General features: G+C 35.1%; 1 protein-coding gene and 1 pseudogene across 1 annotated transcript; both read right to left on the reverse strand.

Moving 5' to 3' along the window:
* Positions 1-1,971: 1,971 nt before the first annotated feature.
* Positions 1,972-6,557, reverse strand: LOC149151432 (vacuolar-processing enzyme-like; annotated as a pseudogene).
* Positions 6,558-15,445: 8,888 nt separating this feature from the next.
* Positions 15,446-17,563, reverse strand: LOC149151433 (uncharacterized). The gene is made up of 2 exons (XM_089445793.1): positions 17,399-17,563; positions 15,446-15,807 (listed from the first exon to the last, which is right to left on the reverse strand). The coding sequence occupies exons 1-2, from the start codon at positions 17,546-17,548 to the stop codon at positions 15,610-15,612; spliced, it is 348 nt and encodes a 115-aa protein (XP_089301919.1). The 5' UTR covers positions 17,549-17,563; the 3' UTR covers positions 15,446-15,609.
* Between the last annotated feature and the right edge of the window lie 7,326 nt (positions 17,564-24,889).

Genomic DNA, 24,889 nt, shown 5'->3' on the forward strand with positions numbered 1-24,889 from the left:
TGCTTTACAAGATATGGTCTAATTCATTTCTTCTTTCTCTGGGGTGGTGTCCTGGCGTATATCATCTTCTTTTGATGTTTCTTGATCCTTTTCTTCCTCCTCTTCATATTCTATGTAAAATATTTTCTTCTCAGCACACCTATGACCTTTAGTGCATTTGCTATCACAATTGTAACAAAGCCCTTTTTCTCTTTTTTCTTCCAATTGTTGTGGTGTAACCCTTGTAGGTTGTGGAAGGCTGGGAGAAACAACACTTCCATATTTATAGTTGTGAGGGGTATGCTTCCTGGTTTCCATAATTTTTCTTTCCATTATGTCACAAAGCCCTTTTACTCTTTCCAATTGTTGTGGTGTTGCTCTAAAAAAGGTGTTGCTCTTTGTATCCTCATAATGTGTTATCATTTCCTCCGTGAAAATTGACCACGTAACAAGTTTTTTACGAGAACAAAGCCCTTCATACCATAAAAATTGATCTGGTTCTAAATATGAAGATGCAATACATACCTTTTGTAACAGTTGTACACCATGTAGATCAAAATATTGCTCCATTTGAAGTATCCAATTTAACGGATCCTTGCCATCAAACTTCCTCATCTTGTTTTTTCTTGATTTTAGGAGCTCGACCTTGAAACGACTGTAACTCTGTACTTTTCAATCACCTAGTTCTAAATTTGTGACCTGCAGTAGCCCTCTGTGTCCTCTTTCCAATGCCACTAGTCTGATCCAAATTGGATTCTCCAAGAAAGAGTTATGCACAATCTCCCGCAGTGACCTGATTATAGACTAGTTCAGTAGAGCGAACTTGTATGAAGTGCCACGTGTCACTGTTTCAACCTTTGACTCTGAAAAATATATAAAATAAAACTACAGTCTATCCTCTTTCTGTACCTTCTTACGAAATTTCAATCCGATGCTCAGAAAGAAAGTTATGACGATTTTCCCCACGTCACCTGTTTTGAGTGTAATTCAGGAGTCTGCAAAAAGACCAACTTCCTCAGATCATATCTCCGAAAATATCGCGTGAAAAGCTCTGAAATTCGGACCCAAGTTTCAGCGCGATTTCTTCTCAAATGGGTTTTTTTTGCGACTTCTGAAACGTCACAGAAAAAAGTTATAGCGAAAATTCAACGATGACCTCTTTGGAGCAGCGAAACCCTAGAATCCAAAGCTTTGATACCAAATGTTATGAAACCAGCTCAAGAAAAGATAGAAAAGATAGATCAACGCCTTAGAATTCAGCCTCTTCGAGGGGGAAACCTCCTTTACATTACATAAATGAACAATTCTTGGATGATACAAATGAAAAGACCTCCTTTCTATATATAGGAGTCTAAGGGGTTATAACATAATGAGAGCTGACATAACAATAATAATGTAAGGGCACAATAATAACAATAGTGGGCTTCTATGTGGCACAATAGTAACAATATGGGCACTACATGGGTACATCAATATAATAAGTGGGTTATACTAACAACAATAGGGGGTTACACTAGTAGTATAGGGGCCTAACAGGGCCCTTGCCACTACTGGGTATGAAACTTACAGTAAGATGAAGAGGATCAGATAACTATATCAACCATTTACAAGCTCTTGCAATCACAACTTCTTCTTCAACACAAAACCAAGGCAAAGATCATTTCCATTGATAAATCTCAGTAGAACAATAGTAAAACAAAAGAGTTTAGATTCCTGAGTATGTATGCATGTATCCTCTCCACATTGTTTTCTACAGGATTTATAATCCAATTTACATATTACAATTAGTAAAAATCAAATCATGGAGATGCCAATCTGATTTCCATTCTAATCAAGGCTTAGCAACCAATAGTTTTCTATACAAGATCTAAATGATAAGACATAATTTTGTTTTGGAGGCTGAAAGCTGGCTATGCATAAGAAGCATCAATCTTCCTAGTTTAATTCGATGAGGTCACATTGACCACCTTGCTCATCCTTAAGTGAAAATCTTCAAGTGTAATTTCCGAGAGTGAAATTCGGGATTGTTGCCTTATGTACAGTTCCTTCTTTGAGTGCAAAATTCTCTTTTGATGCAGAAGTCTTGGGTCCCTGTAAGAGAAATATTCACATCTATCACCCATAATGATTAGTAAACAAATGAGAACACATTCAACTACGTAATATTTGTCATCAAAATAGATAAAACAACACCATTTGTAATGCTTTTACCTTGGATGGGAAATTGGTATAGTCCAGGCACAAGGAGGTCAAAATGACATGAAAAGAGTTCCACTGTAAGTTAAAACAAGGAAAAAATTAGTATGAAAAGTGTATGAGTAGAGACAAAAACAGAATCCAACAAGATTTGATTATATGCCTCTGCAAATACCGCAGTCATGGTATTCTTGGTGACTCCTTCATTGCATATCTTTGCAAGAGAACGCATGTGTTTCATCCCATACTGTGACAGAGATCCACAATGTTTTTCAAATGTGCCCACCTGTAGCAATACAAATATGATTATGTTTAGAACTTTGAGAGTTATATCTTATAAGGAGAATGTTATGCTTTAATTAGTGTAATTTTTCAAGATGGCTAATTAATCCGAGATAACAATAGTATAATCAGAGGATTACAACATGATCATCATCGGAGAAATGCAAGGTTAAAAAAATGGGCATTTGTATAAAGTTAATGCAGATGCACACTTAGGTTTCATAGCTATAGAGTTGGGTTCATAACTTTCCAGCTATGGAACAATAGTGTTTACACACATCGTGAAAAAAAGTAAAGTAGAATAATAGGATTAGAAAATCACCATTGTTTTGAGACAGTCCCAATCATCAACTAAAGGTTTCCCTGGTGGTTGTACAGTGTTCAACATATTAGGACCCCTCACAGATCCAAACAAAAGCTTTCCAATGAGATTCATGCTTTTGTCAACATGCATATGATGTTTCATCAAGTCCATCATCTGTCTCTATGATTCCAACTTTTAAATGGATCTTTCCTTAGATATTTTATACTACAAAATAAAGCATAAGAATCACTAGATATTGGCTTTTGCCTCAAAGTCCAAAAATACACCAGACTGAGAAGAAAAAAATATACTAACACTTGAAGATAGTTCATGTAATCCCTTTCCTTTCCTAATATTCATGGGGAAAACTTATAAAAAAACTTTTACTAAGAGATTGAAGCTTAACAAAATAAGCAGTTTTGAATTGAAAGATTATCTGGTTCCAAACTTTATAAATATAATAAATAAGTGAATAAAGAGTGCAGCTAGGTGAATCAATCCCACTTTTATGGGGAGGATTATCATCAATATACTACCTTTTGCCATGGATATAGAATATATGTATCTCATTGATTTACAGCTCTCACGCCCTTCTCATCACGAAATTCTGGAAAATCGTTGTCATAGGTGAAAGTATCATTGGCATTCGCTTGGTCAGATCTAATGTATTAAAAAAAATGAATTTTTGTTGATAGTGATGTCACTGTACTGCATCACATAGGATTCAGCCTAGTATGTATTATGGTCTGATGTCCTAAATTTTACCTGCAAAAAGCCAACTCATCAATATACTGGTATAAAATGGTGCAAAACACAAATAAGTTCCAAGTAGACAATGAAATTTGGAATAAAGAAAAGGCACTTCCACATTACAATGTGATGAATGTGGAAGAACAAAGCCTTTACTATTAGAAGTGAAGGCTAAATATATATGGACAGTCGAGATCATAATTGCCAGACTATGACCCATAAGTACTCGGGCTAACTATCTACGGGCATGAGATCATAGTTGTGAGACTATGAGTGGCAAGCACTCCCAAGTATGGTCAGTATGGCCCTAGGGAAAATATTGTCTAAATACTCACCTGCCACAACATATAAGAGTATCTTACATGAGAAATATTTTAACCCTGACCCCTGCTTCTAGTCAAGGAGAAATAATAATATTTCTAAATGTCATTTTACTTATGTCTCATGCTATGCTCTTCATTTTGGATTGAACAAAGAGATGAAATGCCATTTTACTTCTTTCCCATGCCATGCTTTTCATTTTGTATTGAACAAAGAGATTAGGATCAAGCTCAAAGGTCCTGAAACCAATATGTTTCAAAATTCAAACCCACTTACCAATTGATATTGTTGATTTATACTTTCAATCTTCAAGTTGTTTTTTTCACTGCAAAATAAAAGTAAAATCAACGCAGGTTTTCAGTCAATAAGAAACATCCAATGCAAAATAACTAATGGAAAGAGATATTGCAGTAGTGTGCACTTGTAATTGATTTCTTAATATGATCAAAAGTCATAGATTGTATTTTTGTTAGGAGTCAAACACTTAATATTCAAATTACAGCAGAGAGGGTTGTAGAAAAGATAAACAATGTTCCATTGTTATAATGTTTGCAATATATATATATATATATATATATATATATATATATATATATATATGCAAAAATATTGTGTGTTTCTTTGGAAAATCCCTTTCCAAATATTTTCAAAGGAATGAGTCTTATGAAAACTTTGCAGCCATGTTTTTTAAATGCATAATGCAAATAGGTTGTAACATTGCATTCTATTAGTTGCAAGTTAGGATCCTGATGATGAGAACCAGACTCTGGAATGCCTTCAAAATATGTGAGAACTCTTAGATAGATTGTAGTTGTACTACAGATGAATACAAGCTGAGAAATTCTCCATATTGTGACATTAAGCCATAGATGGAGGAAATTGTACATTTCATCCTCTCCCCATAAAGAGCCACTTGGGACTATGCTAGTGATAACTCACCAGAGCATTGGATCTGTACTAGTTGTATTATCAAAATATAGGACAAGCAACAATAAACATAAGCCTTTGACACTCCCAAATGTAATAACAGGTTCCAAGCATGTGCAACATTGCCTCTAGGTTCTCCAATATAAGCCTAATTAAGAGAACGGTAGAGTGTTATTTCCCCCTTGCTTTTTTTGATAAAACTCTTCTTTAATTATTGGCATAAACGATGATAATATCATTTTTTCCATATACAGCTTCATTGGGGAAACCCTCCAATAGTTTCTTCACATTTTCTGAATGGTTCTCTGTTGTTGGTACACATGTGCCAACCCTCAAGGGACCCAAGTGGATTATACCTTGTGATCTTTGTGGTCATTATGGCTTTGGCATGGCATGCCAAATCACTTGAACTAACCATTGGGGCTACAAAAAAATGTTATCTATCTTTTATCACTCAGGTTTTTCCCAAAAGTTGTAAGAAAGGGAATAATGCCGAGGTAACCACAAACCAATCTTTTAGATACATAATCTAGTCAATCTGTATCCAAAGAGGGCTCTCTCTTTATGATTTAGCTTTGTTTTTTGAAAGTATTAGGCTAGTTATGAAGTTTAAGGGTTTTGTTTGAGTTTGGGTGGTGAGATTCGATAGAACAGTGACGTAAAACATAATAGTTTAGTCCATTGGGCACGATGGAGTCAAAGAAGATGGTTTCTGGATTTGGTTTCTTAACAGAGGATGGCTTCATAGAGCAAGGTAGTCAAATAGGGAACAAATGAAGGATTGAAGCAGATGGAATGGGCTCAAATGGGTGAAGGGCAGTTAAGAATCCTTCAACATATTGAAAGAGGGAAAATGTATGATTATAGATAAGGAGTAGTTAAGAATTCCTTAGCGAATAAACAACATGAAAGAATCAGGAAATAGGAGCAATTAAGAGTTCACTGTTTATTCTAATTCTGAAGAAAACACATAGAATAATAAAGACTGAAAACAGAGTCCAGTCAAGAAGATTCTGAAATTAACCTTTTTCTTTATCATTCAGCTTATGAAACACAGATGATATAATAAACAAGAAAACTGTAAAACAAGAGATATAGGGGACTTATTGATCTGGAGGTTGATTCAAGGATTCTGTGACAAGTCCTCTGCTTCAATTCTTCATCCAGTAGGCTAGACAATAGATATTTCCAACAGCTCTTTATTCCAAAAATTCAGTGTTACAGCAAAGTCTAGGAAATCTCCACACCACATACTTTTTCACTACTCTAATGGAGGGGGTATTTATACAATAAAATATGTACAAGCTATATCTCATAACAACTGTGAGATAATATCTAGGTTTAACCTAAAATAGTTTACAAGAAAAATAGAAACAACTAACTGATGTAGTGCTGGAGGCAAGCCTTTAGGGTTCGGCTTGCAGCTGTCTTCTGTAGTAGCTCTACGCCGACTGCCTGTCTTAAATGTGCTCTTTAATTCTGATCTGTTGCTTTTAATTTTGCTCTGACACTCTTTATTGCTGATCTGATACACTTTAATGCTTGAACTGATACTCTTTGACTTGTTTTGATGCTCTTTAATGCTGAACTAACCCCTGCTCACCGTTGTCTGGCATTTCGCCCAAAATTTCCTTTCTCCAAGGGTAACAGTGTAACTATGGAAAAACACCTGTTTTTGGGGCACTGGAGGTTGTTCTATGCCTTTTGATTCATAACACTTAGCTCTTTCTGTGGCTGGTATGCTAACTTCCTGCGGAGATTGCTGAGAAGCCCTGGCAATTGATGCGCTGATAGCCATGTATTGAGAAAACTTTACAGATACCTGTGTCAAAAGAGGAGGAAACCATACACTGGAGGGTTGGTTGATAGGTGGAGGGGCTCGTCAATGGAGCCTTTTCTGGTCCAGAGGCGGTCAAGAATGAACTGCGAACCCGGTAGATATCATGCCCGGAGCTCCGTTTGCAACGAAACACAACGAAAATGACCTTTTTTCCTTTTATTCAACAAGAATGAAGCTTGGCGGGAATTTTTGATAAGCAGGACGGATTACGTAAGCAGAAGTACGGTGCAGGTGATGTGGCAGGTGACGTCATCAAGAGGACAGAGGATGTCAGCCGGAGGGGGTGGTAAGCGGTTTTGCCCGCACCGCTTTTAGGGCTGGGCAATTTTGGGCGCAGGGTGAGCGATCAGGTTGGATGAGTGACGCGTGCCCTTGGTACGGCGGCAAAACCACCGGTTCCCTGCACGTTAATGTTTGGTGGTTATGGTGGTCGCGAAATGATCGTCAAACATTAGATGGATGGGTGAAGATCTAATGGCAGATGGGCTTTGGAGATGGCGGGAGGTTAACACTGTGGGCCCGATATATTAAACCATGTTTTAATCATATCGGGGCTATTTTGATTGGTCGGGGGGGATGGTTATTAATTTAACCGGGGGTTAATTAACTCCATTAGTGCACGGGGAAGGTTTAGGTTATTAATAAATTTCAAATAAATCTATTAATCCCTGACAAACATTTATGGTTAAATTTCAACTGGGGGTGGGAATATTAATAATGCGGGGTTTTTTTTATATATTTACATAGTATGGGATGGAAAATAGCAAATGATTTATATAATAAAAGTTAGTGTTAATATGACTCATGAAATGATAATAAGCACTTAAGTTTAAAAAACAATTTTGACTTTTGTAGTTTAAACTTAGGCTTAGGATGAACAAGAGGGGTTTTGAGGTGATGTTATACATTTTCCTAAGTAAAGTAGGGATTTACTTAAGGAAAGGAGTTTATGAAATGAGATGAGTGATTTGTGAGTGATATTAAGCAGATCTTAATACCCTTGGGGAAGTTAGTGAATGATTTTTAGGGAAAAGTATGAAGGGGAGTTAGTCATAAAATCTACCTTGCTTGAGCTGCTTCTAAGTACAAGGTCCGCCTTTGCACCAATGATAGAGATAAAGATTAACACTTTTGGAGACATAGTCCATCAATGGTATCATTCTGCAACACCAATCTACCTACCTTTCCTATTTTTCCTAGCATTTTTTTCTTCTTTCTTTTGAGTGCTCTTGGACTGGCAAACCCTCATAATCTTTTCTTTTCTTTTCATGGTAAGCCTACCTGAGTCTGCCCTTATAACATCCAAGGGCTCAGATTTAACAGTTGAGCTCATTTGCTTCTCTACCTATCTACTTATCTACCAAGATTAAACAGTTTGGTCAGATTTTATTCTCTATCTCTAAAACAGGAAATTCAAACATGAACTAGCCAAGATTAAGTTGTTTGGCCATTCATCAATTGTGGCATAAATTAACAAGCTGCACATAATGTTTATTTACAGAAAATGAAAAAGTAGTGGCATTTTGGACTTGCACACTTTCCTGGTCTTTCTTTATTTGGGGTTCATTTCTTCTCATTTTTATTTTGACCATTTTATTCTTTTTACCCTTTGATTTTTCTTTTAGGGTATACCCTCTTTGCATTTTTTTAATTTTTTGATAATATGGAAACTTTTACAGCAAGGAGATTATGAACATATTACAGAGCTCATCAGGTCAATCATGAAATATGACACCTATTGGTATAGGAGTATAACAGTGGCTCCACTTGGGGATGGCTTTCCCTGGTGGAAAGTCAAGAACAGCTGGTCAAATGGCCTTCTGAATAACTTGGACTGTATTTTAAAATCTTCCTTTGCTGGTTGATTTATTGCATGTATGAAGGCATACTTGTGAAGCTTAGGGCCTTCTCTTTGGGCTTTAACTACAGCAAGTTACTATTCAATCCAAACTGTGACATTATTAAGAATATAGTATGTACCTGTTAGATTTAGGATACATCAAAAAACTGGTTCAAAGTAATGTTTCAGCATTCGACCATTCACTGGTCCTTCTTCTATTTCTGTACCATCTAGGATCTTCAGAAAGTAAGTATTGTTTCCTTACAATGCATGGATGATGAATGGCCCTTTCCAGAGCCAGTCAAACTTCCCATGCTTTCCTTTGTCTTCTCTCCTGGAATCCCACTTTAGAAATTTATCTTCAAGGTAAAAGTCTTCAGCTTTGGTCCTTTTATCAAATATTTTCTTGAGTTTTTCTTGTAACATTTGGGATCTTCGGTGCACTTCTTCTCTGGTCTGCTACAAATGGATGGTCTGATTTATTCTTCTTTGAATTTGATTTGGTTCCACCTGAGCTTCTTGCAGCAATTTCATTACAGGAACTCCTAAAGATGAAGAAAACACAGCCTCCATGCTATAAACCAACTCATAAGGGCTAGTTCCAATAGATCTCTTTGTAGTAAGTCTGCCTGCCCATAGTGCATTTGTAAGCTCTTTGTGCAAGTTTTTCTTGTTCTCTTCCAACAATTTCTTAATAATATTAATCAAGTTTTTATTGGAAGATTCAGCTAGACCATTACCTTGAGGGTAATAGGTTGTGGAATGGCCTAAAGTGATATGGTATTTGCTGCAGAAATTTATCTGTTTCTTAGATTTGAAGGCAACAACATTGTCGGTTATGATCTTTTCAGGACAGCCAAACCTAGACAAGGTGTTGGTTTCTAAGAATCCTATAATCACTGTATCATTGGCTTGTCTAAAAGGAATGTCTTCTATCCATTTGGTGAAGTAGTCTGTGGCAGTGTGAATCCATTTATGTTGGCCCGAAGAGGGAGGATGGATTTCTCCAATGAAGTCCAAACCCCATTGTTGAAAAGGATTTTTAGTGGAAATTGGTCTCAAGGGTAAGGGTAATAGTTTCCTTTTGCCTTCAAAAATTTGGCATTTGTGGCAAGCAGTGACAAACTTCTTTACGTCAGCGAACAAGGTTGGCCAATAAAATCCAGCCCTTAGGATTTTGTCTACAGTTGATTTCCAGTAAAGGTGTCCACCGCAGTCCCCTACATGAAATTCTTTAAGAAGCTTGTCAGCTTCTTCTTTTATTAAACAATTCAATAAAATACATTCATGATTTTTCCAAAAAAGAACATTATCTAAAATACAGAATTTTGAAGCTTTCATCTTTAGAAACCTTTTCTTTCTTCTGGATAACCTTGGAGGAGCTTGCAGGTTTAATAACACATGAATTATATCAGCATACCAAGGTGATTCTAAGAAGGCCTGGCTGATTTGTGGAGTCGCCATCTCCTGTTCATTATCCAGTTCATTAATATCCAAGGCTTGATAGTTTGTTTCAGTCATGAGTTTAGCCAATCCCTATCCTTTTATAAGCTTTGTAGGTTTTATTTCAATGTCATACTCCAATATTTTAGCAATCCATTTACCTCGTTTGCCTTCAATTCCATCCTGAGTCAGGATGTCTTTGACAACAACATTTGGTACATAAGTTACTACATGGGAGTAGAATGTATAGACTCTTAAGTTTTGAATAGCTTTCACAAGTGCAAAAGCCTATTTTTCCATGATTTTGTAATTCAAAGGTGCATCTCTAAGTGCTTTACTAAAAAATGCTATGGGTTTTTCAAATCCTTGATCATCTTTTTGCAGTAAAACGACCGCTATAGTGTGTTCTGATGCAAATGAGTAAATTATGAAGCCTCTATCAAACTTTGGACTTGTGAAGACTGGTGTTCTGGGCAAAGCCATTTTAATTTTTTCAAATGCTTTCTTGGCTTCTTCTGTCCATTTAACCTTTGAATCCTTTTTTAACATATTGGTCAGCAATCTGATTAATTTAGCCAAGTTAGATATGGATCTTCTCAAAAAGTTAATCTTCCCTAAGAAATCTTGAATTTCTTTGACATTTCTGGGGTTGGGTATTTGTAGAATAGCTTCTATTCTAGCAGGATCAATTCTGATGCCATCTTTGGAGATGATATGGCCTAACAATTTTCCTTTTTCTAGACTAAACAAAGATTTTTTAGGATTTAATGAAATACCATACTTTCTGCATTTTAAAAATACTTGTCTCAAATGATGTAGATGTTGCTGATCTAATTTGGAAAACACAATGAGGTCATCTATATATATAACCCGAAAATCATGAATCTCTTTTGCAAAAGCTATGTCCATTGCTCTCTAAAAGGTTGCCCCTGCATTCTTAAGTCCAAATGGCATTTTAACATATTTGAATGTACCCCATGGTGTTGTAAATGCAGTCTTTTCTTGGTCATCAGGATGTACCAGAATTTGATTAAAACCTGAAAACCCATCCAAAAGTGAAAGCCTAGAAGCACATACTACCCTTTGTAAAATATGATCCATCTTAGGCATAGGGTAATTGTCTTTCAAAGAAACCTTGTTTACATTTCTTAAGTCAACTCATAATCTGATTTCTCTTGTTTTCTTCCTGGTGGGCACTAAATTAGACACCCACTCTAAAAATATGATTGGAGCGATTATCCATGCATCATTCATTCGTTTGATTTCTTTTTCAATTAAAGGAAGTAGTACAGGGTTGATTCTTCTGAGTTTTTTCTTGAATGATTTTTTATTTTCCTTGAGGGGTATTGTATGTTGAATTACGAAGGTGTCATAAGACTTCAGGTCTTCATAGCTCCAGGCAAAAACATCCTGGAATTCTTTGATCAGTTCAACATACTTAAGTTTTTGATCAGGGGGCAAAGTTTTGGACAATTTTACCATTTTCTGATTCTCTTCAGTTCCTATGTTTTAGTCTTTAATGTCTGCTTTTGGAGGTTCCATCTGAGGCTTCTTTGGAATATCGTTAAAATCAAAGAGATCTTCCAAAGAAGTTAATCCTTTGGGCAAATGATTGTCTTTCAAATTGATAATTTCAGCTTCTCCTTTAATAATCTCATCAACATCTGTTTCTTTAAGATCATGTATTTCCTCTTCGGTAAATTTCATTGGATGAAGCATTTGAGTTGCATTTTCTGTTGAAATGTCTGTTTCTATCCAATTTGTTGGATCAAACTCACTAACTGTATCTCCATCTACGTTAGTGCTGGAAAATTCCTCTTCTAGGGTTAAAAGTTGTTGATCTGGTTATCACTATCAAACACTTGCCAGTTCTTTACATTATCAAGTATGGCTAGCGTGTGTCTAATCTCACCTGTGAATTGATGATTTGGTTCAAATGGTAATTTACAGGTGCTGGCAAACATTGCTAGGCTATGAGCTTGCAAGTTATGTTTTCTCGGGATTTTGGCAAGCTGAGTTTCTAGAAATGTATTGAGGATCTCTATAGTTGTTCCTCTGTATTCTCTCAATCTGGGATCATTTGTCAAGAACTTCCCTTTTATCTGTTGAATGATTAAATCAGAATCTCCTAGGAATGACACCCTACTTGCCCCCAATTTCTTGACCAGTTTAAGACCTAGCAACAGGGCTTCATATTCAGCCATGTTATTAGTGCATCTAAAGTTTAATCTATAGGCATGACCTTCAACATGATTTTTTTAATATTGTACACCCAGACTCCTACTCCTGCTCCTAGTTTGTTGGCAGAACCATCAAATTCTAAGTACCAAAGGATTTCCTATTTATAATTAGTATATGGAGTTTCAGGGATCTGTTTAAGAGGGAGATTTGGTTTTTGAGTTTGTTCTGGTTTGTCTGATGTTTCATGATTTTCAGAAATTTCTTGGATTCACACCCTAGACCTTTCATTCACTATTTTTTTCTATTTTATCTGCCAGAACTTTTATTTCATGTGGGGGATCAATTTCAGCATTGTAAAGGATAAAATAATCCATATCTGAATGTACAGAGTAGATACGGAAATTTTGAGGTTTCCCTTGATTACTTACTACATACCTCATTAAGGTTTCTCTGTATAGTCTCTTAGGTTGACGAAACACTGAAATAGTAGTGTAAGACATGTCTAACTGTAGAGATCCTTGAAGGTTTGCACCCCAAGATCTAGACAATAACATACCATACTTTGGTGGGATATCAGTAACTACTATGTCTATTTAAATGGTTTTGGCAGGATATTGGACTAGTGACACACATAAGTCTTTGATTAAACCCAAATATTTGACCTAACTTAAATCAAAAGAGAAAAGGTCTTTATATGGCCTGGTGATGTCAAGGTCAAGTTTCTCCATTACAAATTTAGGCATTAAGTTATGGGAAGCACCAGAATCAAACATGGCATTATGGAGTATTTTATCATGTATGTTTAAACCCACATAGAAAGGAGGAACTTCTCCCTCTACTGTTTTTGCATTTACTCCAAGGCCAAATGTCAATTCAGGCTGGTAATAAAAAACGTTTACTGAATCTTCATTCACAGAAATTTTGAGTGATCTACTGATTTGACTTCTGTAGACATCATGTTTATCTAATTCTGATAATGGAACAACTATCTTTAGTTTGTCTACTTCTATCTCAAGATTGAAAGGTTTTTCGATCTGAGTTCTTGTATTTTGGACAGCTGAATTTTCTACATTTCTCTCCTCTTCAAGATTCGAATTATGGGTTGAAGTTGTTTTCAAATCAAGTTCTAGATGCTCTCCTACGTTTCCTTTAGTAGGAATGGAAGTGGAAGGTTGTCTGTTGCGTGGCTGATTGTCTGATATATCTTCAACAATTGGATTGTTTGGGTTAGGATCTGTTTTAGAAAGAATATGTACAGGGGGGTTATTGATCTTACCTTTAATAGGCTGCTTGGTATCTTTCTGTTTACTAGTTTCAGGGACATGTATACTTCTACTCCTCAGATTGTATTGTTTGTGGACTTCATAAATGGTTGTATCATATCCCTCCCTAAAGTCAAACGTTTCACCTGACTGAGTTTGGAATTGTTTAAGAATGTGGGCTTCTTGATCCTCTTGGGTCAAGAAAACTTGTTGTTCATTGTTGAGTCCCGTCAAATTAATTTGAGTGTCTTCTGTTGGTTCATCAGAAGTTGAGGCTTCAACCATTACAACAAAACCAGCGATTTGCGCCAGATTTAGCGCCAGATTTTAGTGCATTTTTTTTGTAATTGTGATGAGAAACCTGGCACTAAATCTGGCTCTATTGTACAATTTTTAAAGCGTCCTTTTTTGCACCTGATTTTGCATCCTTTTTCACGCTAGATTTTGCATCATTTTTTACACCAAACTATGCATCATTTTTTGCGTCAAATTTTGAACCAAGATTTGCATCTTATTTTATGACAGGTTTTGCTTCTAGTTTTGTGTCATTTTTTGCATCTATTTTTCATTCTCTTTTGCTTCCTATTTTGTGTCATTCTTTGCTTCCATTATTGCACCATCATTTGCATCAAGTTTACACTGTATTTTGAATCCAATTTAACGTCTTTTTATGCATCCATTTTGTGTCAGTTTTTGCATCTAGTCTTACGCCAGGTTTTGTATCTAGTCTTACACTAGTTTTTGCTTCTATTTTTGCACCAACTTTGGTGCCTATCTTTGCACCATGTGTTGAATTTGATTTAGCACCAAATTTTGCATCCATTTTTGTGCCCATTTTTGCATCTTTTTTTGGACCATTTTTTACATCCACATTTACGTTTGATCTGTCTCCATTTTTCCCATCTCATTTTGCACCATATTTTGCGTCATTTGTTTCATCCAATTTTGCATCATTTTTAACACCATCTCTTGCATCTAATGTTACATCATTTTGAGCATCCAAATTTGCATTTATATTTGCATCTTATGTTGAGTCATGTGTTGTGTCCACCTTTGCATCTTATTTTGTGTCTAATGGTACATTCAATTTAGAGCCATTTTTTACGTCTACTTCTGTATTTGTTTTTGCACCAAGTTTTGCATCCAATTTTAAGCTATTTTATGCCCCTTTTTGCACCATTTTTTTGTGTCTACTTGTGTCCAATGTTGCACCATTATTTACACCGACTTTTTCATCCAATTTTGCATTTTTTTGGTGTCTAGTTTTACATCGTTTTCACCATCCAAATTTGCATCTTTTTTTGCCTCATTTTGTGTCCACATTTGCATATAATTTTGTGTCTGAGTTCGAGCCTAAATTTGCATGTGATTAGGAATCATTTTTTACATCCAATATGGCATCCTTGGTTTCACCTTTTTTCAGCCCCATTTTGCATCTTGTTTTATGTCTTTTCTTACATCTTTTTTTTTTCCTTTTTTGCACCCAAGTTTGCATCCCAAATTTACACCATTATTTGCATCATCATTTGGCATATTAATTTGTAACTTTTTTTGCTTCTTTTTAACGCTCAACTTTGCATCTTATTTTACATCTAGTTGTTGTCCTTTTTTGCATCTAATTTGGTGCCCATTTATGTGTCCTTGTTTTTGCCCAATTTGATATCCTTTTGTATGCCATGTTTTGTTCCCTTCTTTGTGTCAACTATTGCACAATTTTTCACTTCTAATTTAAAACACTTTGTATGTCAATTGTTTGCATTTTGTATTAATTCCTAGTTTAACATCCAATTTTACTTTCAATTTTGCATCCATGGTTACATCCGCATTTGACTTCTTATATAGAGTATATTTTTCTTTACATATATGACCCCCTTTATAGATTCATAGTGAAATATATGATAGTTTCTAAATATCATTAAAGCAGATATCACAATTCAAAATCATTTGTCAAGAAATTTAAGAGAAATTGACAACATCCATCCAAAAAAATAACAATGTGTCATTAACAATTTTCAAAACATGTATAAAATAGCAACATAATACTAATAAAATCAGTATTATTTTTAATCAAAACAAGTGAAATTCAAATATGATTAACAAATCAAAGTATTTCATGAATATCGTTATTCTACGATAAATTAACAACATACATAAATCAAACTCATCGTATGATTACAAAATCAAAATGTCTCATTGATATAGGGTAAATTCACAACACCCATCTAAACATAACAATGTCATTCTACACAATAATTTCTTCATAAAAAACAATGCATGTGCATGCCTAGCTACCACCACCAAGATCATCCTCATGATCATCTTGACCATCCTCATTACTCTGATCCACATCATCACCAACACCGCAACTATCATCATCATCTCCTCCTTCACCACCATCATCCTCATCCTCATCCTCATCATCTCCTGATATATGTTGAACATAATTTGGATCATCGTCTTGGCAATAATTACCTATAGCATTCTGACAAAAAAAATCAATATTACATGTTAGTATTAATTACATAACACAACGCATGTTTTTGTTATACAATGTTAACCATAAAATGAGGTAAGATATACTAGCATTTGCACCAGATGTTGCAAAGGAAACGCCGTAAGGCATAAATTGAAAAATACAAATACAACAAAAGAATACTTTAATAAAGAATAAAAATATATTGAATGCTCAAATCAATGCCCCATTAACTGGAAGCATTTAGTAGACATATCTATCAACATTAGGATTATACACAATGATCAAGAAATTTTCCATATACAAACAACAACTTCCACAACAACCTTTTGTCACATCCACATTTTAAGAAATGCCTTGGAACGTGATCGGAATCTTCCATATTGCCTTTTTCATTATGCAGATAAATCTTCCATATTGCTATTTTCATCATGAATATTGTTAGTTCATTGTTGTAAAGTGTTAGTGTGTTAAATTCAATACTATAAGTTTGACAAGTGAAAAACATTCCTCAATTAGCATAATATACATTTTTCTCTCACCGTGTATTATTCAGTCAAAGAGCACAAGTAACATATTAACATGTATTTTCCCTTCATTATTTTCATCATAGAGCCAAGAAATCTACGCCTTATCTATAAAGTAACAAAAACATTTTGAAATAAGTTTAATATTTCAAGCCAGTGTCTAACCTATAAAGTAACAAAAACTTTTTGAAATAAATTTAATATTTTAAGCAATTGACTAACCTACTTTAATAATTGAAAAATTCTCAAAGATGAATTATACTCCATAATAAGAGAGCCAACATTGGAGCCCATACTTTCACTAAAACCAAAAGAAACACAACCACTTGTTAAGAAGAAATTCAAGTAATAATAATAAAACAAAAATAATAAACATTAAAGTATAAAATGGTATTTCCAACACACAAGTATATATATACATGCTCTATGCCCATTGTTAGATTAAATGGGTGTGGAGAAAATTAGTAGAGAACCCAAAATTGTATTTCTAATTAGGATGGGTGGAGAAATGCTTTAAATGCGGGTTGTTGTCATTCTAATGAAACCCTTTGCAAAGGGGATGTTAAGATTCTGAGAGAAAAGCTAGGCTTGGTAGAGAACACCTTCCTTGTTAAACATTCCCCTACTGTAACCAAAAGGAAAGGGCAAGAGAAACAATAATTAGGTTTTTGTTCACAAGTTGTACAAAATATATAGGTGCTATTGATGTTTGAGTGAATAATGGGAGAGATTATTTATGAAATTGTGATAAGGCGCACCTAGTTTTGTCAGAAAGAGGCATATTAATGACAAGTACATCACATTTAGGTAGCATTTCGTCAAGATTTGTCTCCAATGTTGCTCCAGTTTCCTTTTCCAATTCAGGTCCAATAGAAAGACGGTCGTGGTAAAGAAGCTTACAATTGAAGGGTTGTACAAAGGAATGCAATTCAATTCAACATCATGTAATGTTTATTATTATTAGATTGAAATTTTGAAACAAACAGCATGCATGCGTAAGAATTATGGAGCACTGATTTTTGAAAAGAAGTTTGCAACATCATGAAGTAGTACTAGATCCTAAGAATGAATACCTTCAAACGCTTAAGTAGTTCTTTGCCAATACGCCCTGCACCAATAGAACCAATAGTTTTCCCTTCTAGATCATATGACCTGTAAGAAATTGCTGCCACTTTCCAATCACCCTCAACAATTTGCTTATATCCAGGCACAAAGTTTCGCATCAATATGAGAATGCACATTAGCTCATCTTCTGCCACGGACACCACATTACTTTTGCTGATCTTCAACCAATGATGATACAAACAAATCAATGGAATTAAAAAATATATCCAATATAAATAAAATGCGTTTAAAAGTAACTCTCTGTTTTATTTACAGGAAAATAAAGAGAGTGTTAGTCTATCTGTGTTTCTCGAGATATAATGCCCCATATCCAAAATACGAAAGCTACAGGAGAACAGTTATTACACAGTACAATCTCACCATTACAAAGGAGTCGATAAAAGACCAAATGCATTAAAGCTTTCCAAGAAATTGCAAAAACATACAATAACACAAGTGAAGATCAAGGTAAATCTGCAGTACATGTTGGATTGGGGATAAAGCCAATATCATAGCATGAGATTGACAATTAAATGAGTTGTAAATAATAATGGAATGATATGGAATTGAATAGCCTACAGGCTGAATATAAACAAGAGAGTTATTATTTCATTGTTATTAATTTATTATAAAATCACATTTTTTAAAACAATAACTATTTTTATTTCAATACCAACCATTAACTAATTTCTAAGAATAATTCTAATTATTGTTGTCCACTTCATCTTCTTTCCATTTCTGTACCATGAGGGAAAAACCCAATACCATTCCTATATCTTAAAATTAACATTAAATATGTCAAAATAGCTCAAGCATATTTTTGCAAGCATATTTTGGAAAACAATCATTACAGACGGATTAAACAAAGAAGAGCACTTTGAGATCTTCCGCAAATCTTTCAGGAATGTAATAAGAGCAAAATAAAACCCATGGGTAAGTACAGCCAAAAGGATAATGAATCAATCTAGTCACAGTAAATATCAATATGATAATCCAGGTAAGATGTATTGTCACTTTTCCTGATTTTAGCCCTCTTGGCACTGGTAGGTTACCTATATCCTCACCCAAAACCAAAGTAGAAGCAGGCCTGGCTGGGAGACTATCTTTCAAAATTGACAAGGTATTATTTCTATCAATTAGAATGCACATCCTCAGGTGTTCAAGAATAATTAATAGAACAGTCAGCTAGATGAGCAGATCCAATTTAGAGAATCTCACTCAGATCTACTTGACATCACCTCCATGATTTAAATAATGATTGGAGGAGTCTTAATACTCCAGAGTCCAGATCACTTAACATACAGAAACTAAGGCAGCCAAAGAACAATATCCCATCACTCCCATGCCACATATATATGTTTAGGTATAGTTGGAAGGACACATACCTTTCCTGTAACTAATTCAGCAAGGTTGTCATTACAAGTTTTGGGCTATGTTCACTGCCCTGGTATTGAAAGGTATACAGGTTGTTCACCTTAATTACACACATAAATGCATATGTATGTTCAGGGTTTAATCTCATAGGCCTGTAGCTATTACAACAAAACTACAAGTGTAAATATATAATACAGTGAATTCATTTCTGAGCAAATTCCAAGTCCAGCATTTGTTCAAGCCAAACAGTCATAAGGTTCTGAGTATCTTATGGTCAAGCATCTCATCAAAAATGCATTCCATCACATTTTATCAATACCCATGCACTATCAAAAGACACGACTCTGTTCCTTCTCCTTGTTATCAAAGGACACGACTTTCTATATGTTAATTTATACAATCTTAATTCTTATTCTATTCTCTATGTACTTTCTAAATCCTAATCCAACATATCCTAGATCCAACTTCTGTATATCCAAGGATCTTCATACTTCCACCTTCATACGTTTCTCACAACAAGACCCAAATATAAACCAAGGCTCTGGAGGAGAAACAAGAAGAGAGGAGTGTAGTGACCAACCTGATCTGATCTGCTAATAATACTACAAACTAAAAGATAACTCTCACTTTATTGTTTGTAGCTTCTTGGGGATGAATGTGACAATGCTATATATATCATAAGGATCTGGAATCTGATATCTCCTCTTTGTTGTGGGCTGCTGGTTCCAGGGTGAGAAAAAGTGGTATAAAAGTCCTCTAAAAACGAAGGTGAAGGGTGTCATAGTGAGGTGGTTTTCCAGTTGCTTGTATCTATATAAACTATAAATGGATCTTTACTATAAAGTATTCTAAAGAGTTTCTTCAACTTACTTTAATATCCTTTTAAATTAACTCGTCCTCTTCTCAAAGACCCATATATAAATAAAGCATTGTTCATCTTTTCAAAGCTCATGTCTTAAGCATTCCATTAATACCAATAATAAAAAGAAGGATGATGATTCCGATGTATGTAATTTGTAGTTCTTGTTGCCTATGAAGTCTAAGGAGCCTAATCCCTCAAGAGTAAAACAATAAAAGGAATTTAAGTCTCGGTCGTATTGTTAGTTCCTAATCTCCTACTAACAAAGACATTCCGCTATCTTTTTTCAGGAGTCAAGACTAAACTGTATGTAATCCAAAACATACTTTCTTTGTCCAAGATTTCCCTACTTGTAATAGATTACTACAACCACATATACTACAAAAAGAAACCAATAACTCCTAATTATTATTCTGATGCCTTTGCGAGTTACTGATTAGATAATATAAACAAAGGAGTTATTCTTTATTCCAAGTGATACTAAACTAATAAGAAGACTAATCATACTATTCTTGTTTGTATTATCTCTGTATCTTTTCTATCTAAAGTAAATCTAAAGAGGAAGAATTGCTTGTCCTAATCAAGTGGGGTGAGGATCTAGGGCGACCAATGGGAGAGGAAGGCCTAAATGAGGCACACACTTCTTCTGCTGCTAGGGCCTGGGTTTTTAATAGGATAACCACAGGGATATGTTGCAAGGACAGGGGAATAATTGGTTCTATGCAATGCCATGATCTTCTTTACAAGAGTCACTGCTAATCCCTTGAATGTATCTTGTTTTTTTTTTTTTGCTTCTAGGATGGACCTACTTAGTCCTTCAACAACTAGAAGAAATAAATAAGGAGACAAGGTACAACCTTGTTTTAAGTTTTAACCCTCTTGAGGGTCTTAAGAAATTAGAGGCTGAACCATTTATAAAAAATGCATAAGAAGCTTAAATTACACATCCCATAATCTAATTTACCAGTGGTAAGTTGAAACTAATATGGATAAAAAGAAGTATCAGAAAGAGCCAAGACACCCTTTATAAGCCTTGGAGAGGTTCAACTTGATCACCATTATTGTAACATTTTTGACTTGAATAATATGGAGGCCCTCTTGTGCTGAAACAATTGCTTCATGGATCTGACGATCCTCTAGAGAACCAAGCGGTTCTGTTATATGAACTTACAAAGTAGTGCTTTCAATCTGACAGCCAAAACCTTAGCCATTATCTTATAAATACAATTAGACAAAGAAGTGGGTCTAAAAGCATAAAAAGACTCAAGTTGATCCACCTTTGGAATGAGTGCAATAGAGGTCCAGATGAAGGAGCCAGGGAGCCTTACTAAAGCTTCTCATTTCTTCCACTACCTGAAGTAAGTTGTCTCCCAACACTTCAACAAATCCCAGGTAGAACTCCACAGTCCACCCATAGGGATTGGGACTCTTGTCCTTATGGAAAGTGGACAAACACATTCAAAAGTGCTTTTATGGATAGATCACCATTGCTGGAACTTTGTTGACTTGAATAGTGTAGAGGCCCTCTTGTGCTGAAACAATTGTGTCATAGATTTGACAAACTATTCTGGTTAGATGAAGTTAGAAAGTAGTGATTTTAATCTCACAGACAAAACCTTAGCCATTATCTTATAAATCCAATTACATAAAGCAGTGGGTCTAAAAGCATAAAAAATGTTCAGTCTCAAAACTCTGAAGTAAATTTGTAAAGAATGTAGCATTAGCTTTCTTGGCTTAGTGAAATCCCTAATTTTCTATCCTATTTGCCTGTCTTAAAAATCTCACGAAAACCTGTAAAGATTGTGCCATTGTGTACGCTTAGCCTCTAAAAGCCCTAGCTTTCTATCTTCTTCTCTGTAATTTGAATAGAACACCATCAAATACCAGAATTATCAATTCCCATTCTCCAAAACTTTTAAATGTGCGGAACTGAGACAGAAATCATTCAATCAAACCACTCGAAATGCATCTGAATGCTGATCCATTAACTTAAAGAACTTCTTCCCAAACTCTGCCATTTTTTAAACAAAATTCATCCATACATGCATACATCCATACATGCATACATTGTATGTATGTATGTATGTATGGATTGTATACATGTATGTATGGATTGTATACATGTATCTATGGATATGTACTATGCATACATACATGCATACAATCCATACACACATGCATACAATCATACATACATACATGCATCAATTGTGTAAAATGAGAGCTCAAGTGCCAATTGCCAAGGGATATACCTATGCATAGATGACAGCATTTTATTTAGCCAACATGTGAAGCTTGCAATTAATTGGATTATGAACCAGATTGCCTTGGGAAAACAAAGAGGGGTCATGATATGTCAAATGGAGTAAAATTATTCTTTCTCTTGCTGAGGATTAAAGCTACATCAACTCTCAACTTGCCCCTGCCAACCATCTCACTTTCATAGATAAGAAGATGATGTTGTTGGTTATGGTTTTTCTTATTGGTGCAACTAGCTAGATACTGCACGTTGCACATTCTGCAATTTTCCCTTGATCCTTATATGATAAGCTGGTATAACCAACTACACACTTGCAAAAGGAATGTGTAGGCAGAGATATATTCAAGAAACCTTACTACTACAATGTTTGTTTGAATGTATCTTGTTCCTCAATCTCATGGGACTAGTAAGGAAGCTTGCTACATAGCTTTTGCCTTGATTTAGTTAGGGCCAGAAATGAGACTCTGATCGTATGCAACCAGCAAGTTACCATTTGGGTTGTTGTATATTTCTTCAGCTGGCATATTGGTCACCTCAATTTGTTGGGGTCAGCGAGATTTCAAGCAGCTGGATATTGCCATATTGCCCCTACTCACAGTAAAAATTTACCTTGAACATTCTATATAGTATTATCTTGACCTAAATAGGACAAGAACGAGCACTCTTGTCATGTGTCCCTTGAATCTTGAAAGAAAACTTCCATATAAACTACACCTCCATTACCATATCATTGCCTATTCTCAAGGATGGCATTCACATCAGACAGTTGGATCAAGAAGAGGTATCTTGCCAATAAGTTCCACAAGCCATGAAGATAAGTACAAGGCTGCATGCCCACCATTGGGTAAGTTCCCTGGGTTTCTGCACTTCATCCACACATAAACCCTATATTGAACCCTTAAACAAACCCTGAATTTTCCCATCAAAACTACAAGACTTGGCCTTCAAAGTTCAAATTAGGCCTAAGCTCAACCTTCAAACATCGAAATTTGGCCACCAGAACAAACCTGAAACTTAGCCTCAACAACATTGAAGTTCGGCCTTCAACAGGGCTAAAACTCGGCCTCTAGAACAGCGTTGCAACTCACCTTCTAACTAGGACCAAAAACCTTCACAAAGAGTGCCAAAAACCCTTCCCACAAGAAAACTCTCCAACTATGCTTCACTTGGTTCATGAGGTATGAACCTTAGAATTACTCCTTTGCTTGCTTAGACAAACCTGAATTGGCTTGAGCGAGTAAGTCCTAGGTCCCTACACATAACACCTATATATAGTGTGTTTGACCACCAAAAGCAAGGCCGACTTGCCCACTGGCTAGACTAACTTGGCAGACTATAATATTGAAAAAAATCATCTCTTTAACCAAAAGAAGTTAGGGGGAGTGCCATATAATGTTGCAAAAATCTTGGAATAAGCTTTCCAACCATATATATATATATATATATATCATGTTCCATAATTGGAGTAAAAATGCATTCAAAGATAGGATACCTAAATGGGACATCAAAAATCCAAATATATATCATGTTCCATAATTGGAGTAAAAATGCATTCAAAGATAGGATACCTAAATGGGACATCAAAAATCCAAAAACAATATTTCAAGAAGGTGTGTCATATATCATTGGAAAGGTCTCAAAATATGTTCTTTGACTATATAACTCTCTTTCATTTGGATATCCTTTGACATCAATAACAACCATTTTCAACATACATAATTCAAAGGAATCTGTTGCTAAAATTTAGCTACTTTTTACATGGCTACCATCCATCGTCTATCAGTTGAAATGTTAGTCAAAAGGAAACATGCCCAATACAACAAAAAGAGAGAATTAATAGCCTGTAATATGTCAAGCCAACAATCCACAAACAAGAAATAAGTGGCAGAAAATTTATAATAACACTTGCCCTTCTGTGCCTTCCAGGGTGGAAGGAGATGCGAATATAAACAAAGGATTCACGCTCTTAGTTTAATAATAATTAACTACTACCGTTATGTAACCATTCTCTAATTACTAATGGGCAAAAATAATAACATCTTACCCCACACTCACTTTTGGGAAAAAGTGGTGGCTATGGAAAACTGTATGTAAAAGTACCAAAGGCAAAGGAATGTATTGATGCTCAAAGAATCATCGAAATGAGACAAAAAATCTTCAATTAATGCTCTGTTGTCCAATACAGTGTTGCAAAGATTGGTTATCTATCGTCAATATCATGAGATATCATGATTCTCTCAGCTCAGGGATATTATCAGCAGAAAAAGTTGTGAATTTTACAAATTTTGAACATATCATGATATTTTGAAAATATCCTGATATATCAACAAAATGTCACCAAAAAATGGAAAATATTAGCTGAGTTAGCAGATTATTGGATTTTTTGGCTCAGTTTGAAGTGGTATCAAAGCTTTTTCGAGGTACAAAGTGGAAGAATTTTTATTTTTTTATATAAATTTTTCAAAGGAAAAAGAGGACAGCAAAAATCAAATCATATTCTAAAATTTTAAAATATGAAGAAACCAGTTGTAGATCTGGGTTCCTCTAGAAAAATACCCAGCTTCAAAAAAATTGTGCAAATCAGAGCCTAGGAAATGGAGTTATTGTTGATAGAAAACCAAAGTTTTAGGGTTTTCCTGATGAAGACCGCAGATTCTAGACCAATACATATTGATAGTTTGACTAGATTTTAGTCCATCCAATGCCAATAGATACAAAGTGGTTGTAGCATTTCCTAATTGTGGTCTATCTTTCAATTGCTTGAACCAGGACTATATCACGAATATTGCAGCAATAAAAGAAATAATTCCAGTCTATAGAAAGGTAGCATAGTAATAACATACTTGAGTTTTCGGGGTGCTTCAAACAATCTCGTCCTAAAGATAGGATTCCAGGTTGTTTGCAGATTTTAATTGGTGAGGTTGGCTCTAATTTTGGAACTTTGTTGGCTCTGCTGCAGGTATCATT

This window comes from Pinus tabuliformis, chromosome 9 (assembly GCF_031772625.1).
Source record: "Pinus tabuliformis cultivar Carrire ecotype Pingquan chromosome 9, CPIR1, whole genome shotgun sequence".
NCBI lineage: Eukaryota > Viridiplantae > Streptophyta > Pinopsida > Pinales > Pinaceae > Pinus > Pinus tabuliformis.